The following is a 20399-nucleotide window of genomic DNA, read 5'->3' on the forward strand; positions in this document are numbered from 1 at the left end:
GCGTGTCGTGTGATGGGGGAGCGACGTTGGGTGAGTGTCAACGATGGTAGACTTTGTAATGCCGATGGCCAGATATTATTAGAAACGGGACGTCGGCGACTCGGTGATCGCGCATGCACAAGTCGACGCAGAGTGCCAAGGATTATTTGATGGAGACGACCGATAGTTCGCGATGTGTAGAGCGAGCGTAGTGGTGCGTGCGTTCTGTGTGTGACTTTGCGCGTGGTCGCAAACGCAACACGAAACTCTCGAAAGATAGCGCTATTGCGACGCGATGGGATTGATGATTAATCGATTAAACCGAGCCGAAAGAGGCGGAAGGGATGTCGGCTTTTGCGTCCTCGATAAAATTAAATGGTATGATGAGTTGGTGATGGTAGTTCTGTTGTTGCTGTGCTGAGGAAACGTGGTGGGTGACCTTTTTGGGGGGTTCGAAAAAAAAAGTCGCGACCTGCGACCGGTGGAGAGGAAAAGCGCGTGCACGTCAGTGTTTTTGGACCGGGTCGGCGGCGCGTCCTATTTATGAGGGAAGGTGTTTGGCGTGGGCGTTGGCGTTGGGGTCCACTCCGAGTGGCCGGGATCAGTGACGGGGGGGAAGGTGGCCTTTTAACGGGGCAGTGGGCACCGGTTAAGTAAGAAAATTGTGGTTGGGCAGGAAGAAGGGTAAGAGGAAAAAAAAGCTCCAGCCACTCACGGGTTCTTCTTCGAGGTGGACTATGTGGGGCAGTGAAATTGGTCAGTGCTTTTTTGGTCGGGATCGACGGGTGAGCTCGGGGACGGGTACGAAAGATGAAGTACCTTTCTTTTTCCCGATCCGAGATAAGGTGAGGATGAGGTAAGATGAGGCTTGAGACGTGAGGCGGAGGTGTGAGGCGTGAGGCGAGTGTGTGGGTGGGTAAGTGTGGATGATGGGATGGGAAGGGAAGAGGAAGGGAAGAGGAAAATGGAAAGAGAAGAGAAGAAAAAAAAGAGTGAAGGGGGAAAAATAAAAGTACTGTCGCACGATTGGGGGGAGTCCTTGCATAAAAATGTATAATTCTGCGACGGTCCCCATTGTTAGCCAATCATATTCCTTTATAATGCCCTAGGGGGGAGGGTGACATGGGTGGTGGGGACACTACTCGCGAAAAGGCTAAGTTTGTAAGGGTGGTCACCCGGGGACCAGTGGGAAACGAGTGCGAACAAATGATGACGCTGGGACCGCAGAATGGGGTGGCTGGGTGCCAAGAGGTGGCGGTACGTAAACGGTGGCTGATAAGTGGGAAGTAAGTCGAGAATATATAAGTTTGTACGTAACCTCGGGCATACGTTATACGTTGTAATCATCTTAGATGAATACTTTGCTCGTACTCACTTGAGGTATTTTAGGTTTACTTTGAGAAACCAGCTATCAGTTCCTATGGGATAACATTGTCCGACGATTAGAATGAGTTGCGCGTCAGGACATTGAAGACGACGGCATAAATACCTCCTGCTAGGAGGACATGAGTCCCGGTGGCTGGTTGTGTTAAAGACTGTGGCTTGAGCTTGATTTGCAACCCAAGTCGTTACGAGAGGTCTCATTCGAAGTGCCCAATGCCAGCCTAATTACTAAGGACGCTGTGGGGAGAAAGCAGCTTTCAAGAACGTACGAAGTATTCATACATACAAGACTGAAGGGCACATGCATACGAAGTACTGGTCCGTCCTTGGAGTATGTATGTGTATATGTAAGTCAAAAAAAGGAGCCTAGCAAGCATTCAAAGATGCCGTGGACAGTAAAGGAACGAAAAAAGAGTCATTGATTCATTCTAAAGTCGTATTCACTTTGGAATAAACCTGTACGTTGTGTTCCTTCCTCTTGATAGCTTCGGGATTGGACAGATCAAAGATGGTGTCTGAATGAAATCGTGAGATGTACTTGGGTGCAGCTCACTTTGTGCAAAAAGAAGGCAAAAAAAGAAGAAGAAAAAGAAAAAGAAACAAGGACGGCTGCTCATCACCTTACCTAATCAATTCAGCCTCATGTGACCAGTGAATCAGCAAAGGGATTACATAACCCACCTATCGCATCCCCACCGATAAGGAAGTCGGTCGCCTGTGGAAAATTTACTGGACCCGGGGAAGGGGAAAAAAAAAAAACGTCGACTCCGGAAGCAGAAGCAGCACCGAATTATCACAACAACAGCAGGAAGGCTGTCGCTCCTCTCCCCTCTTCTTCCCATTCCCGTTCCCGCTTCACCTTTTCCCTTCTCCCGACCCCTTTCTCCTCATAAACACAAATTACAATGTCTACCAAGAGAAAAGCGCCGGCGAGATTTGCCCCTCCAACAGTCAAATCATCCATCAAAGTTTCCACCAAAGCAGCCATCGACGAGTCTCGCACAGCCGTCTCTGCCACGGATGCTCTTCAATCTGCGGTGAAACATGTCCCGGAGACCATCGACATCTCCTCCGACTCAAATAGCGACGATGCCCTATCAGACGAAGAAGCCGATTCGGACGATGCCATGAACGGCGTCGAGTCCACAGAAGCCAAGTCATTACAACCACCGTCCCGCCCAACCAATGGCCATGGCGCGTCGCAGCACGGCCTCGTCCCTGACCAGACCGATGCGGCGGCCGAATCAGACGCCGAGGCCACGTCCCCTTCCTTCGGTGAGCTGCTGCGCGGCACCATCGACGTCACCATCGACGTCCCGGCCATCCTCTCTCAGCAGCAGCTGCAGCCCGACGGCGCGTCCAGCAAGGCCGTGACGACGACGACGCAAACCACCCGCAACCTCGCCCCTCCGTCCCTCTCCTCCCTCAGCACCGTCCTCACCCAAGCCCTGCGAACCGAAGACACCGAGCTCCTCGAGTCGTGCCTCGAAGTCAACAACGTCGAATCCGTACAGCAGACCATCGAGCGCCTCGACAGCAGCCTGGCCGGCGTGCTTCTCACCAAGCTCGCCACGCGGTTCCACCGCCGACCGGGACGCGCCGGGAGCCTCATGATATGGGTCAAATGGACCCTCGTCGCCCACGGCGGCGCCCTCGCCGTCCAGCCCAAGGTGCTGGACCGGCTCGTCGGCCTGCAAAAGGTGCTCAACGAACGATCGCGCGGCCTGCCCAGCCTGCTGGCGCTGAAGGGCAAGCTGGACATGCTGGATGCACAGATGCAGCTCAGGCAAAACCGGCAACGGAGGAGGGGTATCGAGGAAGGCGACAGCGAGGAGGACGAGGAAGGTGCCATTTACGTCGAGGGCGAGGAAGACGAAATCAAGGACGACAAGGCCGTGAGGGGACTGGACGCGATGGGTGACGACGATGACGAGGCGCCGCCTACGACGAATGGTTTCGTTGGCGAGTCGGACGTGGATGACGACGACGATGACAGCGTGGATGAAGAGGACGGCGATGACGAGGGAGACGACGAACCGCTAGACGAGGACGAGGTGGATCACGACGATGTGGAGGATTCGATGGACGAAGACGATGACAGCGATGCCGAGGCAGCACCCCCCGCCAAGCTGCAGAAGGTCACTCGTTCCTTTGGGAAGAAGCGTTGAAAAGAAAAAAGCTCCTTTTGTCGCATGTGGCCCCTTGTACTTACTGATGATGATTCTGCCACATCACAACCACGTCGTTTGGCTGTGTTTTTTTGTTCCTCATTCTTCATCGCGCGCCATGGGACCTGTCAGGCAGCACTGCTGGGCGTCGATATACAGGTAGATTTGTTTTGTCTATAATGACTCGGAATTGTTCATATCCCATTACCAGTCATTCCCATTCCAACGCCGTGTTTCAACTGGGTTCCTACGTTGATGGCTGACTAGAGCCTCCAGTAGGCCTCCATATTCCAGTTTCTGCCAAACTCGGCGTCGTGATATGCTGGATAAGATCGAATAAGAGATAGGCTGCAATGGAGTTTCCTATGCAGCCAGCAACTCCGTTACCCCTCTTCTGGCCATTTCGGCATATTCCTTTGGCGGGGTGCGGCTGAGGCAGGTTGGCTTGTTATAATCTCGCTTTATATCGCGAAGGGGGGTCATGGCGCGTCGACTGGTCTAGAACTGATGTCGCTCCCCTTGCCAGCAAGCCGAATCCCTTACATCCACCTGATTCAACCTGGGGCTGTCCAAGGCCTCGAGTTGAAGATCGCTCCATCTATTCACTCTGAGAAAAAGCCTTATACCTGCGCCGCCTGGCCTATTGACCGTAATGGATGAACGTCCTCCTCGACAGTTTGACTACACCTCGGCGCCGTTACCATCAGCATCAACGCATATCAGATTGTTAAAGATCGGGCCATCTCGCCTCACGGCGAAAGGGTCCGGTTCTGACCATGACCACTACTCGAGCCGCATCGTCTGCGAAATGACCACCACCGACATCAGGAATCCCGCCCCCTACAAGTGTCTCTCATACGCATGGGGTCCTGAGGATCGGAAGCATTGGCTCGAGATTACAGGCACCTGGTTCCCCATCATTGAGTCCCTCGATTCCGCCATACGCCACCTTCGCCATAAAGACGAGACCATCACCATCTGGATCGACCAGATCTGCATCCACCAGGACGACAGCGTCGAAAAGGGCCTCCAAGTCCGTCTCATGGGCGACGTGTACAGAAAAGCCGAGCAGACCCTGGCATGGCTCGGTCCGGCCGCCGATGGCTCCGACGACCTCATGGACTGCTGGGCAGACATTGGGGGCACCGCGCAGCGTCTGGGTCTCTCGTCGTATTTCACCAAGGAGAAGCTGCCCCTCCTGTTCGCCAAGGTGCATAACCAGGACCCGGACGACGAGCTGACCCGGGACATCCAAACCCTCCTCGAGAGGTCCCGCCCCGTGTTCGAGTCGGTCCTGGAGGCCATGGTCGCCTGGGACAAGCGGCCCTGGTTCTCGCGCGTCTGGATCGTCCAGGAAGTGAGCCTCTGCGCCAACTCGGTGCTTGCGTGCGGCCACAAGGTCGTCCCCGCCGACGACGTCGCGCTCGCCGGTTTCATCTTCGACTCGGCCATGACCACGGCGGTATCGCATACCGACCTGGCGCACGCGGAACTCATCGCCGCGGCGCAGAACCGTCGCACCGTTGCCATCCTCGGCACGCGGCGGAGGCGTCAGCGCTTGCACCGCGGCGAGAGCGAGGGGGACAAGCTGTTCAACCTCGTCCGGAAGCTGTTCGTCGAGCACGATACCGAGGCGACGCTGGCCCGAGATCGCATCTACGGGCTTCTGGGTATAGCGGCCGATGCCGACCAGCTGGGCATCGTGCCTGACTACACCGCCGAATCCTCCATGCCCACCCTGCGGGATGCCGCCCGGGCCATGATCCGTAACGGGCGGGTCGAGCTGCTCTCCTTCTCGCAGTTTCCCAAGGCGCCTTTCCCCGGGGAGGACCGGCAGATGCATCTCCCCACCTGGGCGCCAGACTGGCGGCCGGGGCTCGCGCGATCGTTCTACACCATTTACGAGTACGCCGAGGACCATCTCTTCGCCGCGTCGGGGACGACCTCGGTGGATCTTCGTCCGACGTTGGATCCCGACGTTCTCGGTTTGGGCGGCTACCTCGTCGACACGATCGAGGAGACGGGCACCACCTGGCACGCGGAGGGCGGGTACTCGACGTATTCCCTCTTCCTCGAGGAAATCAAAAACTTTTGCGAAGCATCGGCGACCAAGAATAACCCCATCTACGCCGACGAGGCGCGCCGCAGCGAGGCACACTGGCGCATACCCGTGGGCGATATGTTCTGGATGACCGAGACCGACACCCGGCGCGCGCATTCCCCTGCCGTGCGAGACGCGTATGACGACTGCGTCGCTTTGCTGGCGTTTACGTTGGGGTCGGAGTCCTTCACGCAGGAACAGTATGAACGACACATGGCTGAATACGATCGTCGAAGACAGCCGGCGAGTAAGTACAGGACCAACATGGGCGTCATGACGGGTAAGAAGCCGTTTTTGACGCGGAAGGGCTATGTGGGGACGGCGTCGGGCGAGGCGAATGTGGGAGACGCGGTGGTTGTCTTTTGCGGTGGTCGCATTCCGCATGTCCTGCGGGCGGTGAGGGAGGGTAAGAAGTATAGTTACGTTGGTGAGGCATACTGCGACGGGGTCATGGATGGGGAGATACTATCGTTAGTCGAGAAGGAGGTGTTTGACATTATTTGAACTGGGCATTTGCCGGTAAGTGGACGGTGGCCGTGGGCCGGAATTCCGATACATGTGCTTGTTAAGTTGTTCGTTCATGCGTGTTGAAGTCCCCAGGCTTGATGATATTCCAAGTCACAAGCACGACCTAATGAAGAGTAAGCACCCCTCTGAAGCCATCGCGAGACGTGGAAGTTCTCTATGGAAGCCACGTACGCTCAGGACTCTCCTAATGTCTAGCCACGGTGGGTTGAGGCGCTATTCGTTCGCCTGTCATCCGTGATGTTCCTGCTGGCAGGAAAAGGAGGAAAGCAGAATAGGAGACTACGGGAGCGGCGTCAAACAATTCTATGACCGAAACTAATGTTGTATCGTTGAGTTCAAATACACATTCCCGAGTGATGGAAATATCAATTATAGCATTCAATAGCCGGCACTGGGTTGACAGGGTGGTAATGTCATTTCTAGGGTTACTATGTACTTTTTGGATGAACGACTTGAATACTTTACCTGGACAAGAACGTTAAGCCGAAAGTGCGACTATCAAGAGAGCCAGCCGTATGGGCATGTTTACGTGTCATGCTAGTCAAAGCATTACTGTTCAAACCGACCGGGAGCTGCCGGAGATACCAAGGCACGCCGTACGGAGAAGCGGAGGCAACGGAGGTGGGGACGGAGACGGAGAGACGGACTCCGCCGGGCGGCCAGATGGTATTTCTCCACACAGGACAGTACGAAGTACCTATACACGTGCGTTATTCGCACCCAGTAAGGGTTGACTATCTTCTGGGTTTCTTTTCCTTGGGCGCTAATTCCAAAAGCAACCAGACGGGCGGTGTGTAAATACATATACACAGTAGTTACTGACGCGGTCGGGAGTGGGTTCGTTCTCGTGCATTACTCGGCGCGGATCTGTTCCAAGAACAATCTTCAGCACCATCGTACATTTGACTAATGACTAGTCAAAACACGTATAGTCGCTGTCGTCGAGTCTCACCTCTGTAACGATGTGTGGATGCCGAATTGGGGATACACCTTCTCGAGAGCCAAGCTGGCAAAGTCGCAGAGCTTAAGACTATCACCGCCGAAGACAATGGGATCCATCCTGCCCCCCGCCCCATATCTGACGAGACTGTTCATCCACATGGACAGGGAACGAGTTCAGGACCATAAGGGCTTGCTGGTAACCACGAAAGTGCGGAGGGAGATGAGCAAGCTCAAAGGCGGACATGGTGGTGGTGGTAGTGCTTAGAGACGCTTGGGACAGAGTGGCATAAGGGGGGAATTGTCAAGGGATGGCAACCTTAGACAGCTCGAGCTGATCCCGTGTATAACCGCGTGGAGATGACTCCCCAGATGACGCCACGCGAATGGAGGTATGTGACCCTCTTGGCAGGGAAGTGGCCATCTCTGCGCCGGTGCATCGAGGACATACCAGGGGTTTCCTCAATAAAGTGCCGCAGGTTGCCCTTGGGCGCACGTTCAAGCTTGAGGGCTATGACATCGCCATTATCGTCGTGGATGAGGCCGAAGCACCGTGATGTGCTGGTGGTCGCCGATGGCAAGGGATGTCGTGCTCACGGGAGAGATCGCGGCTAATCTGCGCCGCTATGGATAGCGGGCCGTAGGGCTTACGGTCGATCCATGGTTTCCGCCTTTAGGACGACGTTTGGTCCAGCTTTGTCTGCATATGTGACGGAGTGATCCGTCCTTATCAGGAATTGGACTCGACCTTTGTGAAACACGACTCTCATTGTATTGTCAGTCTCCGTTCGTAGACGTCAGACAGGATCCCGGGAAGCCTCATGTCCGTCTTGAGCTGCAGCGGCGTCGGTAGTATAAGGCCTTGGACGTTTCCTTGATCCTGTTTATTGGCCTTTTATTTAACCACTTCCAGGTCTGCAGTCCTCAGCCGTCGCTCAATTGCACATCAGCTTAAAGCGGCGAGAATTCAGCTTAAGGACAGAAAATGGAATCTAGTTGGAGTTTCGTCTCCGAGCTCCTGAGCCCTCGGCATCGTCGGCATGTATCTCATCTACGTTTGGTACTTCGGCCAATGCGGTGACCGTTCCCCGTTGGTCCGGTCCGTGTGTCGTCATCGGGAATGTCCTGGCTATACCGGCCGGGACAGCAGTGGGTCCGTCCTGGTTCCGTAGGACCGGAGGGCAGAGCGAGCTGTCGGCTTGACCAGCGCCCGACAACAAATGACGCTGCACCTACCTACCCTCGACCTTTACGGAAGAAATGGCGACATGTTGTGAGCGGAGCGGCTTTCGCGATTGTGCACCAAGACTCATCAGGATGCGGATAAAGACAGGGAGGCGGTGGACGATACGATGAGTAAGAGAGCGGGGGAAGAATCGCAGAATTGCTTCTTCTAGGTGTGGTGGTCTGCCAAGGAGGCCGGGCATCTCATGACCCCCAACCTCACCAACTCAGCCCGGTCTGCAGGGGATACACCCAGGAGCGAGACGACGCTGAATCCTGAGAGGGGTTATTCGGCCATGCCAAAAGCGGATGTCGGAGTGCCACGCGTTCTCTTTGGGGCATGGGGGTACAGAGGAGATGGGGGAGCTCATGTGGTAGGCATCAACTGCAGTCGAGATGTCTAACCAAGGTAGTTGGCGTCTGTCGGTTGGGAGGAGTGGACAAGGAGCCGTCCTCGGCGTTGGTTCTGTTCGTACAGTGGCGTACCAACCGGCTTCTTTGTGAAGGCAAGTCGCTTGTTGTAGTGACGGCTTGATGGTCCTGATCACAAGGGGTTATCTCGTCGAGTCGAGATGCCGATTCTCGGTGGTTGCGATGCAGCTGCAGCTATGGAGGAGATGCAGATGCAGATGCAAATGTGACTAGTCGACGACTGGGCCAGAGCATTTCGTCATTTGAATGGGATAGGGGCTAAAATAGGAGGAGTCATTAGAGGTCTCCAGCCACACTGCCGAATGTTCCGACATCACTCTTCTGGTACTAAAATGTCTCCCGCTAATACGGTCTGCCGAGGAAACATGCTATTTTTGTTAAGAAGTACTTAATACTTACAACTGTACAACGTACTCGTACATCAGCAAACCCACGAAGCAGGTACCGGTGAAAACACCTGTTAGTGCCCCCACACGCGCACACACACAACGTCGCGTCCCAACAAAAATAAACAAAAATAAACTGGTGGGAATTGCCAAGGATGTCTCGGCGCGGATAGACGAATCAGGTACAACGTATGTACCTGTACCTGTGCGTACCTTTCTTACCTTACCTTGCCGTCGATCACCAGCTAGAGTCTAGGTACAACGTAGGTACAGCTGCTGCTCACCATCGTGTACAACTAATTACTCGGTAATTATGTACTTCTTTTCATCCTGTTTGCTGGCCCCCATGCTCCTCGACATGCAACGTCCATCCATCCCACGCCGACCAGCCACGCAGATAACCAAGACGTCTAGATCCGGGGCGTGCTTGCTGGTTGGTTTTGCCTGCACCTGTCCATTGCTTCCAATCCCCATATACCCACCCGGACGTTGTATCGAGCTCTGCCGCCCCATTCGCTTATCAAGCAACCTCTGCGGGATTTCTTGACGATCCGGGAAGAAACTGTCAACGTGACCAGAAAGAACTACATCCCTGCTCGGACAAGATACCACGGGGGTATTCATACACGTTCTGGAGGTCGATACAACGTACAACGTACACGTACATCGACAGCGAGGAATCTTTTCCGCCAGACCGAGGAACGCCTCCCATCAGGATCCCGCGAACCCTCCACAAAAAAACTTTCCCACTTATCCCCTCTAGTCATGTCGAATGCACTCCCAGGGCGCGCTACAACCTCGGCGCTGGCCGCAGCCGTGAAGTACGCCTTTTCTTCCTCTCTTTCCTCCTCGTCTCCTGCCTCTTCTCTTGCTTTTTCAAGCAGCAGCACTTATATTCGTACTTGCCATAAGACGGCCAGAGCCGCCAGCCCTTTCTATACCCGTCGTTTCCTCCCTCCATCCACCGTGCCTGGCATGTCGAGTCAGAGATTCTATTGTAGTAGCTCTGACGCCAACAACTCCAACAGCTCTTCTCACTCCAACCCACCACCTCCGCCACCAACCCAACCTCATTGCCATCATCTTCATCATCCTTCTACGCCTACTCTTTCCTCTCAACCGCCCACATCTACTACCACCACTACTACCTCCGAAACGCCCGTCATGCCGGACGAGGCCATCAGCCAGTACCTGCGCCAGTCGCACGCGCGCGTCTTCGAGCACAACCGCGCCTGGGTGACGGAGCAGACCAGGAAAGACCCCGACTTCTTCGTCAAGCTCTCGGCCGGGCAGAAGCCCGAGTACCTGTGGATCGGCTGCTCCGACTCGCGCATCCCCGCCGAGCAGATCGCGGGCCTCCAGCCGGGCGAGGCCTTCATCCACCGCAACATCGCCAACCTGGTGAACAACGTCGACCTCAACGTTATGAGCGTGATCCAGTACGCCGTCCGCCACCTCGAGGTCAAGCACATCATCGTCTGCGGCCACTACGGCTGCGGCGGCGTGGCGGCCGCCATGACCCCGCAGGACCTCGGCATCCTCAACCCCTGGCTGCGCAACATCCGCGACGTCTACCGCCAGCACTCGGCCGAGCTCGACGCCATCGCCGACAAGACGGCCCGCTGCAACCGCCTCGTCGAGCTGAACGTCATGGAGCAGTGCCGCAACGTCATCAAGTCGGCCGCCGTCCAGCAGTCGTACTCCAAGAAGAAGTATCCCATTGTCCACGGCTGGGTCTTTGGGCTGGACAACGGTCTCCTCAAGGACCTCAACATTGGGTTTGAGAACATGCTTGCCGAGATTCAAAAGATTTACAACCTCGACGACTTGTAGAGCATTGGGGTTTTTACGCCTTTTAACGCATTCCACGACCATTCTTCTTTTTTTTTATCGTTTTTTCTTTTCACTTTCCCTCTATGACTGGAAATATACGGAGTACGTATGTACATTCCACTAGGGCAAAACATGCAGTTATGCAAGGCCGGCGTTTGTGTATAGGTACATCAACGTACCGATAGACGTGTATGGCATGGCGGGACTGGGATGTTCCGTCTTTCTATTTTTTCGTACCAACGAAAAACACACAAAAAAAAAGAGAAGCGAAAATGTCGTCATGATCCCCACTGTTGAGAATTTTTGACCAGCGATGTTTCTTTTTTTTTTTTTTCCTTGCCCCTTTTACCGAAGGAGATCATTTCCCACGGCTTCATCAACACTAGTGTCGTCTATCGATTTACCAAGGCATAGCAAGGCCAATGCTTCCCCTTTCTTTCTTTCTTTCTTTTTTTAGAACCCCGGCTGTTCGGCAGATGATTGTTTGTTGTTTTTATTTCTGACGCAATTCCCGTGGCTCACAATATCCCATGATTCTCATCACATCTCCATGGTGAGAATGAAGCCGGGGTAATCTCGAGCGCTTGGAACCATACAAAGTACTCGTACCTCGGATCTCTCATTACGGAGTACCTGCTACGTCCAGTCGTCACTGACGGCCAGATGTGTACTCAGTACTCCGTCATGTACGGAGTAAGAGAGGTGACAATTCCGGCGGCGCAGTGAAGCTGCACCATAGCGGTACCGTGTACGTCCCTATCCAGCAGACGACAGCCTCTAGATGATCTAGACGATTATCGAGCGGATTAGGCTGCCGCCGGCCGTAAGCTCTACAGACGATCCAGGCGTCTGTGGTCCTACAAGCTCGACCCTACCGCCGTTGGTCGCCATCCAACTCGGTGATTCTGGGTAGGTTGCAGCATGGGTAGGACGAGCGAGTGTGGTGAGACACATAGTCCAGTCCAAGCTATCCACGCAAACGTTGAAAGACGGACGGTGCATCGATGGACCATCTAGGTCATACGAATACGCTTATAAGAAAGGTTGTCACATCCCCATCCAGCCAAGTGGCACGGGGAGCATCGTAATCCATACGGTTTACTGGGCCGACCTTCATCCATTCATCCACTCGAGTGAGCCAGCATGAAGTCCATGTCGGTGTCAATACCCATGAGCGGTTGCTTCAAGGCGGCGTGCTTGGCCTCCCTTGCCGGAGCAGCACTCCATGCCGCCATCGTCCATGCTATCCCGAATCCTCCTCCCGGTGATCCTTTCGAGGTCATTGACCCCCAAATCTGGATCAACCCCGATGACATGGTATGGGACGACTTTGTTCAGCCACCCGGGGTCAACTGGGCCGACCCCGACCGGAAAGGCTCCGAGCGAAACTTCAACATAGCCTTGGTGGCCGTCGACTACCCGGACATGCCCTTTGTCGTCACGCAGCCGGTCCAGTCGACCCTCTTCAAGAACCCCCAACCCGTAATGTCGAATCTGAACGTGACCCGGGCCCATGTCGCCAACTTTTACCGGGACCTTCTCAATAAGCCCCACGATCTGAACCGGAACCACACGCTGCATGAGTATTGGATGGAGGACTCGGCCGGCCGCTTCGGCGTCGACCTGACCGCCTTTGGTCCGTACGAAATGCCCAGCAATGCCTGGCAGTACGGCATCGAAAACCGCATGAACCCGGGAGAGTGCCCGACAGGAGAAACCTGCAACCTCAACATCCGTACCGATGCCCTCGGCGCCTGGCGGAACGACGTCGGAAACGAGACGGCCGACTCGTACGAGCTCGTGTTCATCCTATCGGCCGGCCAGGACGAGTCGTCCACGTGGCAAGAGTTCGGGGTGATGCTCTTCGGAAGCCCCGACTCAGTGCCGGACGAGTTCGGCCCGCCCGTCGGCAACGGAACCAACTTTGCCAGGACGCGATACGTAAACTGGACCTCCTGGGCATCGGCGGCGACGCTGTGGCCGAATGCCGCCGCCGGCTCGTCGACGCAAGCCGAGAGCTCGGGCATGGCCGTCTACGCCCACGAGCTGTCCCACCTGCTGCACATCGCCGACAACTACAACAACCCGTACGGCGAACCGGCCCAGCGGTCCTACACGGGGCCCTGGTCCATGATGTCGCGCGGCACCTTCAACGGGCCGGGCGGGCCGCACTCGCGATGGAAGATCCCGGCGCTCCAGGGCGGCGCCATGGGGTCGCTTCACACTGTGCGCGACAAGCTCCAGCTCGGACTGGCGGATAACTCGTCCGTTCTCACCGTGCGGCGGTCCGAATTGGCCAAGGCGCGGGGCGTCCTGGTGGCCGAGGTGACGGCGCGGTGCATCGCCGTGGGGGACGGGGAGAAGCTGGGTATCCGTATCGTGCTGGACGAGGACGGGGACCGGACGCCGGCGTGCGAGGTGGGTAGTTCGCCGTTTTGCGACGGCGGGCCGTACGATTTTTACGAGGTCGAGGTGGTGGACCGGATGGGGGCCGACTCGTTCCAGCCGGATGCGGGGGTGCACTTGTCCAAGACGAAGGAGCGGGACGTGATGCCGTTCCAGTGGACCGTGGACGCCAACCCGCACGACATTGGGCTGCTGGACTTTGTGCTGCCCGATGGGACGGAGAGGTATGTGACCCTTGGGGACTACCGGCAGCTGGCGGACGCGCTGTTCCATGCGGGCACGCGGTCGGGGAGCGCGTTTGAGCACGTGGATGCGGAGAATGGGTTGCATTTTTACGTGTTGGCGAAGCATAGATCGGAGGAAGGGGAGCTGCGCTACTTGGTGGCGGTGCGGTCGTTGGAGGCTGAGGGGGAGGCGGGCGTTGAGGTCGGCGGGGGGGTCATGACGGATGCGAGGTATAATAGGCCTACCGAGAAGGGGGTGACGTGCGCATTCGAGGTGGGAAATCGGGGGTCGAACGGTGAAGGGGGGCCGTCGGCGGAGATGGGGTGGGATGTGTTCCGGCTGAGTGCCGAGGTGGAAGGGGAGGGATGGCGGGTTGAGGTGCCGAACGCACTGTTGGCAGTGCAGTTTGGGGGAAAGGGGGTTGCGAAAGTTGCGGTTGGGGCGGATGCGGATGCCGTGGAGGAGGCGGTGGTGAGGTTGACGGCGAGGTCGGAAATTGATGCGGATGTTGTTGGGAGGGGGGAGTGTCGGGTGAGGAAGGCTTGAAGTGTTGATGACCATGAGGTCTCGTTCGAAATAATTCAGGAATAGGTGTAAGTTGTGTGAAAAAGAAAACAGACAATGAAAAGAAAAGAAAAGAAAAAGAAAAACATTAAAATATACAACATGTAGTCTATATATCAAGTTGCTTTGCTGATGCCATTATACCCTTGGATCCATCTCGACCCTTTCTCATACACCCCTCTATACACTTCTCCCTGTCCCTACTCCTTACTGGCCTTTTGCGCCTCCAACGCCTTGAAAGCAGCAGTGCTGGCACGAGTGCTCTGCAAGATGAGCATGGTAGGGATGACGATCCAGGGGGCATTAAAAGCGACATAGTAGCCGTAGAAGAAACAGGCCTCAGGACGGGAGTAGGCCACGCCCTGGACGGCTTCGGTGAACTGGGCGATGGCAAAGTAGAGGATGCAGCCGTAAAGCTGGCCGGTGCTGACGAGGGCCTGGGCCGGGTGGCGGAGCGGGGACTGGGTGGCGACGGCGAAGGCGCAGAAGAAGGAGAGGGGACCCCAGGCCCAGGCGGTGACGGCTTCCATGCAGACCATGAAGGGGTCGGTGGTGAGGTAGCGCGAGTCGGAGAGGGAGTATTCTTTCCAGAGCTGGGCAAGGGTGGCGTGTTGGGAGGTGAGGGAGGCGTGGTTGACGACGTAGTAGCCTGTCAAGTGTCAGTATGTTCTCCATCTTCCAAGACGAGAGAGAGAGGAAGAAACAAAAAAGGTATAACGAACCCTCGAGACCCAGGTGGATCACACCACAGAGGATGAACCACAGGGCGATGGCGACTTCGGTCCGCGGCAGCTTGGGGTTGTAGCGGCGGATGAGGACCAGCATGGGGAGGAGGATGGCGGCCAAGGTGGAGGAGAAGATGGCGAGGATGGAGACGGTGCCCAAGGTGTTGGGGACGTAGTCGGGCAGATGGAGGCCGAGGGGGTAGTATGGGTGGGAGGGGATGGCGGAGGGCTGGTCGGCCATGCCATGGGCCAGCGGCGCTTCACTTGGATGGGTCATGTTGAGGCGAGGTGTCGTAGGGGCGGATAGAGGTATTACGAGAGACGTGATGAAACGGACGAGGAGGAGGACAGGAGTCACAGGACGTAAGTGACGATGTGAGGATATATTTGTACTACCTAGGACTTTAGTGTCAGGGACTCCCGGGAGGTGTCCGTTCGGAGCGGCAGAGACCGGTCCAATGGCCGGCGCTGTCAGGGGCTCAGGGGCCTTTGCCTGAACATCCGGGTCGTATGATGTCTAGGTACAACGTCTATAGTGTAGAAACGGTCGGGATATTCGTACTCGGAACATCGTATTCGGAATAGTCGCATTCGTATTCCGGCCAGGTAGTCCAATGTGTCCAGATGTCGACAGCTGGCTCGGTCATACCATGTCCGAGGCCGTATATCACGTGACAGAACGACTCCGGCAACCTTTCCGTCTTAGTAATCAGGTGATATCAGCGTACAAAGTAATAGCACGCCCTAATAACAAGGGAATCATCTTTTCTTCTTCCACCCTCTTAACCCACAGCCATCCCTTTCGTCGTTTCGACCGGAAACGGTCGCCTTTCCGAACAGTTGAATTCCTATCCGCCTCCCTCACGTCTTCATCCAACGAACCTACTTCGCCTATAATTTACGCCCCCGGCCACGTCCTGGGTGCGTGCGCGGGCGTCGAGGGAGGAATGACGGCATCTTGTCAAGGTCTCCAACCTCGAGGCAGCCAGAAGGAAAACGTTTTGCTTCGAGGGCCGTTCTTGGACTGTGCCTGAATATTAACACAGCATCGCCATCACGCGAGTCTACCATTACTACCACCATTACTACCGCCACGACTACCGCCACGACTACCACCGCTACCACCGCCACCAGCCCCCCATGCTCTCCCATCTTCGATTCCACCGTCGCGGCGCCTCCAACCCTACCTCGCCAAACCCGGACCGTGACCGAGATCCGTCCGTCTCGAACCCTTCGTCCGCATCACCATGGGACCAGGCCGCGTCCCCCCAGTTCCAACACCCGCCTCTACTCCACGAGCCGCCCTCCCATCTCGATCACGCCCACGCCCCTTCACATTCTTCCCATTCGTACTCGCTTCCTCCGACCTTACCGCCCATCACTCGCGTCACCTCATCCGACTCCGACTCGGCCATTTTGAGCATACCGTCCTTTGATACCCCCGCTACTTCTGAGCCGGTCGAGTCCAAGGCGCCGTCCCAGCCCCAGCCGGCCGTTGCCAGACCCTCGTACCATGACGATCCGGATAGAGGCTTCATGGGTGGTGTCGCCCTGCAAAAGTACCGTCACGAACAACAGCAGCAGAAGCAACAGGCGCAACAGGCACAGCAGGCACAGCAGGCACAGCAGGCACAGCAGGCACAGCAGGCACAGCAGGCACAACAGCAGATACTACCGCCGCCACAGCCGCGACAACCTCCAACCGCCAACGGTAACAGTCATCGTCCCGCCAACACCAGGCTGGCGACGGATCCCGCCACATCCGCCCCACCCGTCTCTCAACCCAGCCCTACCGTCGTTCCCGACACTGCGCCCCCGCCAGTGGTACCCAAGGGCAGAAAAGGCCTGCCATTCCTCAAGAACCCCATGTCCACACTTCTCCTGCGCCGCAAAGCCAACCAGAACGCCCCTGACATCACGCCCTTGCCTCTCCATCACGCCTTGGACCACCCGTCGTATGATCCTCGAATCCGGGGTACACGAGTCCACGATTTCAGCGCCCCCCGTTTGACCAGGAAACCCGTGCTATCGCCCTGCCCCCCTCAGCCGCCCCAAGCCCCAAGCCACAACCGCACCCACAGCCACGAGGGAACAAGCCCGCGGAACGCCAAGCGCCTGGCCCTCCCCAAAGCCTTCTCGCAAGATGCCTTGGTTCCCGCCGACAGCCGCGCCACCACTGCCACCGGTCATCGTACACGGAACACGAGTAACGCCGCCTCCGACTCGGGCTCCGCCCAGTTATTGTCCGAGACGAATACCCTGAAAAGCCACGACACCAAACGGACCTCCAGCCTGGATGGGAAACCGCTCCCTGGCGAGCCGCCCAACGTGCCTCCGAAGGATCAGGCCGTGCCCCAAGATGCCGTGGAGAAACCCCGGGCCTCGACGCGAACGACCCGGTCGTCACGCCATGCGTCGTCTGTGAGTGCCATCTCAACCAGCGACCTCCCGCCCTCGATTCCGCGCCACATGAAGAGCACCTCTTCCCGCTTCAGTTTCGACATGATTGGTGCCGCCAAGCAGGAGAAGCTCCTCGAAGACAGGCACCGCCAGCGGGAGATGGAGAGGCAGACCACAGTCGACCATGAACCGGATCAGTTTCCCGCCCGCGATTCGCGCTATGATGATTTCGACGAAGACACCTTTGACTACGATGCTATGATGGACGACCATGACGGGCTGGAGGAACGCATCCCTGGTGTGAATGCGGATTATGACGACTGGGAAGAGCCGATTCCGGGTGTCAACACGGACTATGACGACCTGGAGGAGCCTGTACCGGGTGTCAACGCCGACTATGATGACCTAGAAGAGCCCATACCGGGCGTCAATGCGGATTACGACAGCAGCCTGGATGAGCATACTCTTGGTGCGACGAATCGTGCTGCCATCCCTGTCGACGCGAAACAGCTGCAGGACGTCGTCGCTGAACCTACCGCCCCCGAAAAGGATCCGGACGATGACCAGGAAAACTTTGCTGGTTTTGCCTTCCAGCGGTCCGACGGGACATCGCCTCTTACAAGCTCGCGCAAGGCCGCTTTCGTGGCCACCCCGCGGGACGCGGAGGAAAACGTCACCGGGTATGCCACATGCAGAGACGCACCGAACCTGCAACCTCCGACTCATTGCCAAAATACCGAAGAGACGCCCCTTTTGGCCAAGTCGACGCCGTTTGCCGATGATCCAGTCACCGGCTTGGCCATTCAGGGTCTGGATATCAGCCATGATGCGGCCACGGATCAAAAAGCCCCGCTGACCAGCGGCGACAAGGCTGCTTCCCCACCTCAGCCCCTAGCAAGTCAAGACGACATGTACTTTGATGGCGGGCTTCTCGACGACGTGGACGAATTTGCAGGAGAAGGGGATGGGTCCACCTTTGACGAGTCGCTCTTTGATCTAGACGATACGGATCGGTACGGCCGTCCCATCCCGGGAGCGTTTGCGGCCGCCATGGCAGCACGAGCCGCAGCAGCAGCAGCAGCCGAGGAGCAGAGGAAACGGTCGTCGGACAGCACGTCTCGCATGTCGATGCAGTCCGAGACGACGCCGCCGCCGCCATCCACGACCCATACTTCGGTGAGCGTCGGCCTACAGCCCGCCCTCGCCATTGTCGAGGCCAGCAGCGTCGTTTCCGCCGAGCACGACAAGGTGGCCGCGTATCAGGCCGCGCTGGCCGCAGCGGCCCACCAAGCGGCGGCCAGCGGGAAATTCCGACGAGACTCGTCCTCGTCAAGCGAGCCGTGCTTGACGTGGACGCAGCAATCCACCCGGTCGGGGGAGCGCACGGAAGACTCGGGGTTCGAATCGTTTGACGACTTTGGCGACGGCGACGAGTGCTCCCACTTGGACGACTACGGCCTCGACGACGACGCCATCATCGCCGAAGCCAACGCCGACGCCCTCGCAAACGACGACGACGGATGGTACGGCTCCGAGTTTGGTTTCTACTCGTCGGTCCCCGCCCTCCCCCGCCACAGCAGGGACGGCAGCGCCGGCGGGTCGGACAGGCCGCCGTTCGAGTACGCCAACGGGGGCTTCTTCGGACCCACGGGCATCAGCCGCACAGAGTCGGGACGCGTGGTGTCGCGCGAGCCCAACCTCACCCCCATCACCGAGCGCTCCGAGTACTCGAACCGCAACTCGGTCATGAGCCTGGCCGTCCCGCCGCTGGGCTCCAGCGCGTCCGGGGTGACGAGCCCCGGCCTGGCCCAACTCGCTGCCATGACTGACCCCGCCGACGACAGCAGCATGAGCCTGTCGGCGCTCATGCGGCTGCGGAACAAGGCCTGGGGCGGGTCCCAGGTCAGCCTCACGTCCAGTAAGGAAGGATCGCCGAGGTCGGAGCGGGGTGACGGTGCCAGCTCGCCGTGGAGCCTGGGTCCGCCTTGCCCTCCGTCTGGTGGTCATGGCCACGGTCACGCCCGCAAGAGTTCCGCGTTGTCTATCCAGAGCCGCGACCACGAGTCGTCCGATGTCGGGAGCGAGTCGGCCTCTCCCACCATGACCATGGCGGTGCCTTATACGGGCGGTTTCCCCGCCTCCCCTTCGCCTCAGATCCCCGCCGCCCCGTCGTTGCCGCCTATGGTTCCGCTGAGCCCCTTGGGGTTCTCGGGAACCCTGGGCAGTCTCTCACCGAACGTCTACTGCGATGCCGTGTCCGAGTCAGCAGGGGAAGACGGGAGTCGCGACGCGGCGGGGCATTGGGATGTCGCCTCGCGCGCCAGGCCGGGCATGGGACACAGGCACAAGGGCTCGACGGAGAGCGTGTCGTACGTCATGGAGGAGGGGGATGGCGGCAAGGCGAGGTGGGTGGTGGAGAAGCGGTACACGGCTGAGACGGGGGAGGTGGAAGTTGAGAGGGAAGTGCTGCCGCAGGGGCGGATCTAGCTGATGACGACTCCCACTCTTACGGTCCCACTCTTTATTTTTTGGATATTCTACGGCGTGACGAGGCGAGGCGTTGGTTGCTGGATCATGGCCCGGTTTATGGGGCGTTGCAAAAGTTGGATGGCTGTGGAGTTGGACAGAGGTTGGTGCCCTCAGGGGTTGTTTGGTTGGAATGAGGGAGTTGTAGAAAGCGAGCGATGACTGTCAGGACTGATGCCTTGATTGTTCTACCTAATTAATGTAATGAGTGATGAGAAGGCAGAGGCCTACGAATTCGTTCTGAGTCGGGGTGATCTCAGGGTCTGTTTGCACTCAGACCAGTAAGGGTAGTCCCGGAGGAGGCCGGGGTGGGCCGGAGCGGAGGGAGCGACAGGGCAGATGCAGGGGCATGTCGCTGACGGAGGTGCGTCGCGACAAGATGTTGGCGTGGATTCTTTCTTGGTTGCGCATTTCTTCTCGTCTTGATATGGACTCAATGTCTTGGTTTCTCGAGATGGAGGCGGTTGGCATCCACAGGGACGAGGTTGACACGCAAGCTATATGTCTACACATATCCAATGGAGAATCACTGCCGTCTTCTGGACCCTATCCTGTCCACCTAGACGTAGCCACAACGCCG

General features: G+C 57.3%; 8 protein-coding genes across 8 annotated transcripts; 5 read left to right on the top strand and 3 right to left on the bottom strand.

Annotated features, from left to right (window-relative positions):
- Positions 1-2267: 2267 nt before the first annotated feature.
- ACRALDRAFT_1065209 (uncharacterized protein) lies at positions 2268-3530 on the top strand (the record flags this gene model as incomplete). The annotated part of the gene is made up of 1 exon (XM_071017110.1): positions 2268-3530. One exon carries the CDS (start codon positions 2268-2270, stop codon positions 3528-3530), a length of 1263 nt encoding a protein of 420 aa, XP_070872539.1.
- Positions 3531-4182: 652 nt separating this feature from the next.
- ACRALDRAFT_2139917 (uncharacterized protein) lies at positions 4183-6135 on the top strand (the record flags this gene model as incomplete). The annotated part of the gene is made up of 1 exon (XM_071024163.1): positions 4183-6135. The coding sequence occupies one exon, from the start codon at positions 4183-4185 to the stop codon at positions 6133-6135; it is 1953 nt and encodes a 650-aa protein (XP_070872540.1).
- Positions 6136-6209: 74 nt separating this feature from the next.
- ACRALDRAFT_2021889 (uncharacterized protein) lies at positions 6210-9068 on the bottom strand (the record flags this gene model as incomplete). The annotated part of the gene is made up of 22 exons (XM_071020076.1): positions 6210-6232; positions 6281-6331; positions 6359-6405; positions 6459-6550; positions 6596-6618; positions 6656-6831; positions 6945-7014; positions 7052-7065; positions 7112-7246; positions 7272-7361; positions 7450-7690; positions 7782-7798; positions 7847-7861; positions 7902-7971; positions 8006-8032; positions 8079-8123; positions 8163-8296; positions 8335-8491; positions 8550-8688; positions 8728-8836; positions 8871-8974; positions 9051-9068. 22 exons carry the CDS (start codon positions 9066-9068, stop codon positions 6210-6212), a joined length of 1797 nt encoding a protein of 598 aa, XP_070872541.1.
- An 807-nt stretch (positions 9069-9875) lies between these two features.
- On the top strand, positions 9876-11018 carry ACRALDRAFT_1082919 (uncharacterized protein). The gene has a single exon (XM_071019380.1). It carries the CDS (start codon positions 9906-9908, stop codon positions 10971-10973), a length of 1068 nt encoding a protein of 355 aa, XP_070872542.1. The 5' UTR covers positions 9876-9905; the 3' UTR covers positions 10974-11018.
- Positions 11019-11472: 454 nt separating this feature from the next.
- ACRALDRAFT_2060709 (uncharacterized protein) lies at positions 11473-12009 on the bottom strand. Its single transcript, XM_071021932.1, has one exon. The coding sequence runs from the start codon at positions 11973-11975 to the stop codon at positions 11760-11762; it is 216 nt and encodes a 71-aa protein (XP_070872543.1). The 5' UTR covers positions 11976-12009; the 3' UTR covers positions 11473-11759.
- Positions 12010-12143: 134 nt separating this feature from the next.
- On the top strand, positions 12144-14150 carry ACRALDRAFT_1082918 (uncharacterized protein; the record flags this gene model as incomplete). Its single annotated transcript, XM_071019379.1, has 1 exon — positions 12144-14150. The coding sequence occupies one exon, from the start codon at positions 12144-12146 to the stop codon at positions 14148-14150; it is 2007 nt and encodes a 668-aa protein (XP_070872544.1).
- Positions 14151-14368: 218 nt separating this feature from the next.
- On the bottom strand, positions 14369-15134 carry ACRALDRAFT_1036118 (uncharacterized protein; the record flags this gene model as incomplete). Its single annotated transcript, XM_071015014.1, has 2 exons — positions 14369-14817; positions 14891-15134. The coding sequence occupies 2 exons, from the start codon at positions 15132-15134 to the stop codon at positions 14369-14371; spliced, it is 693 nt and encodes a 230-aa protein (XP_070872545.1).
- Positions 15135-15507: 373 nt separating this feature from the next.
- ACRALDRAFT_2021892 (uncharacterized protein) lies at positions 15508-19780 on the top strand (the record flags this gene model as incomplete). Its single annotated transcript, XM_071020077.1, has 3 exons — positions 15508-15564; positions 15649-15919; positions 15957-19780. The coding sequence occupies 3 exons, from the start codon at positions 15508-15510 to the stop codon at positions 19778-19780; spliced, it is 4152 nt and encodes a 1383-aa protein (XP_070872546.1).
- Between the last annotated feature and the right edge of the window lie 619 nt (positions 19781-20399).

This window comes from Sodiomyces alcalophilus (assembly GCF_042370955.1).
Source record: "Sodiomyces alcalophilus JCM 7366 unplaced genomic scaffold ACRALscaffold_7, whole genome shotgun sequence".
In the NCBI taxonomy this organism is placed as follows: domain Eukaryota; kingdom Fungi; phylum Ascomycota; class Sordariomycetes; order Glomerellales; family Plectosphaerellaceae; genus Sodiomyces; species Sodiomyces alcalophilus.

Excerpts from the sequence above, each read along its gene's own strand:
- ACRALDRAFT_1082919 (XM_071019380.1), top strand. The coding sequence starts at position 9,906 with ATGTCGAATGCACTCCCAGGGCGCGCTACAACCTCGGCGCTGGCCGCA.
- ACRALDRAFT_2060709 (XM_071021932.1), bottom strand. The coding sequence starts at position 11,975 with ATGCACCGTCCGTCTTTCAACGTTTGCGTGGATAGCTTGGACTGGACT.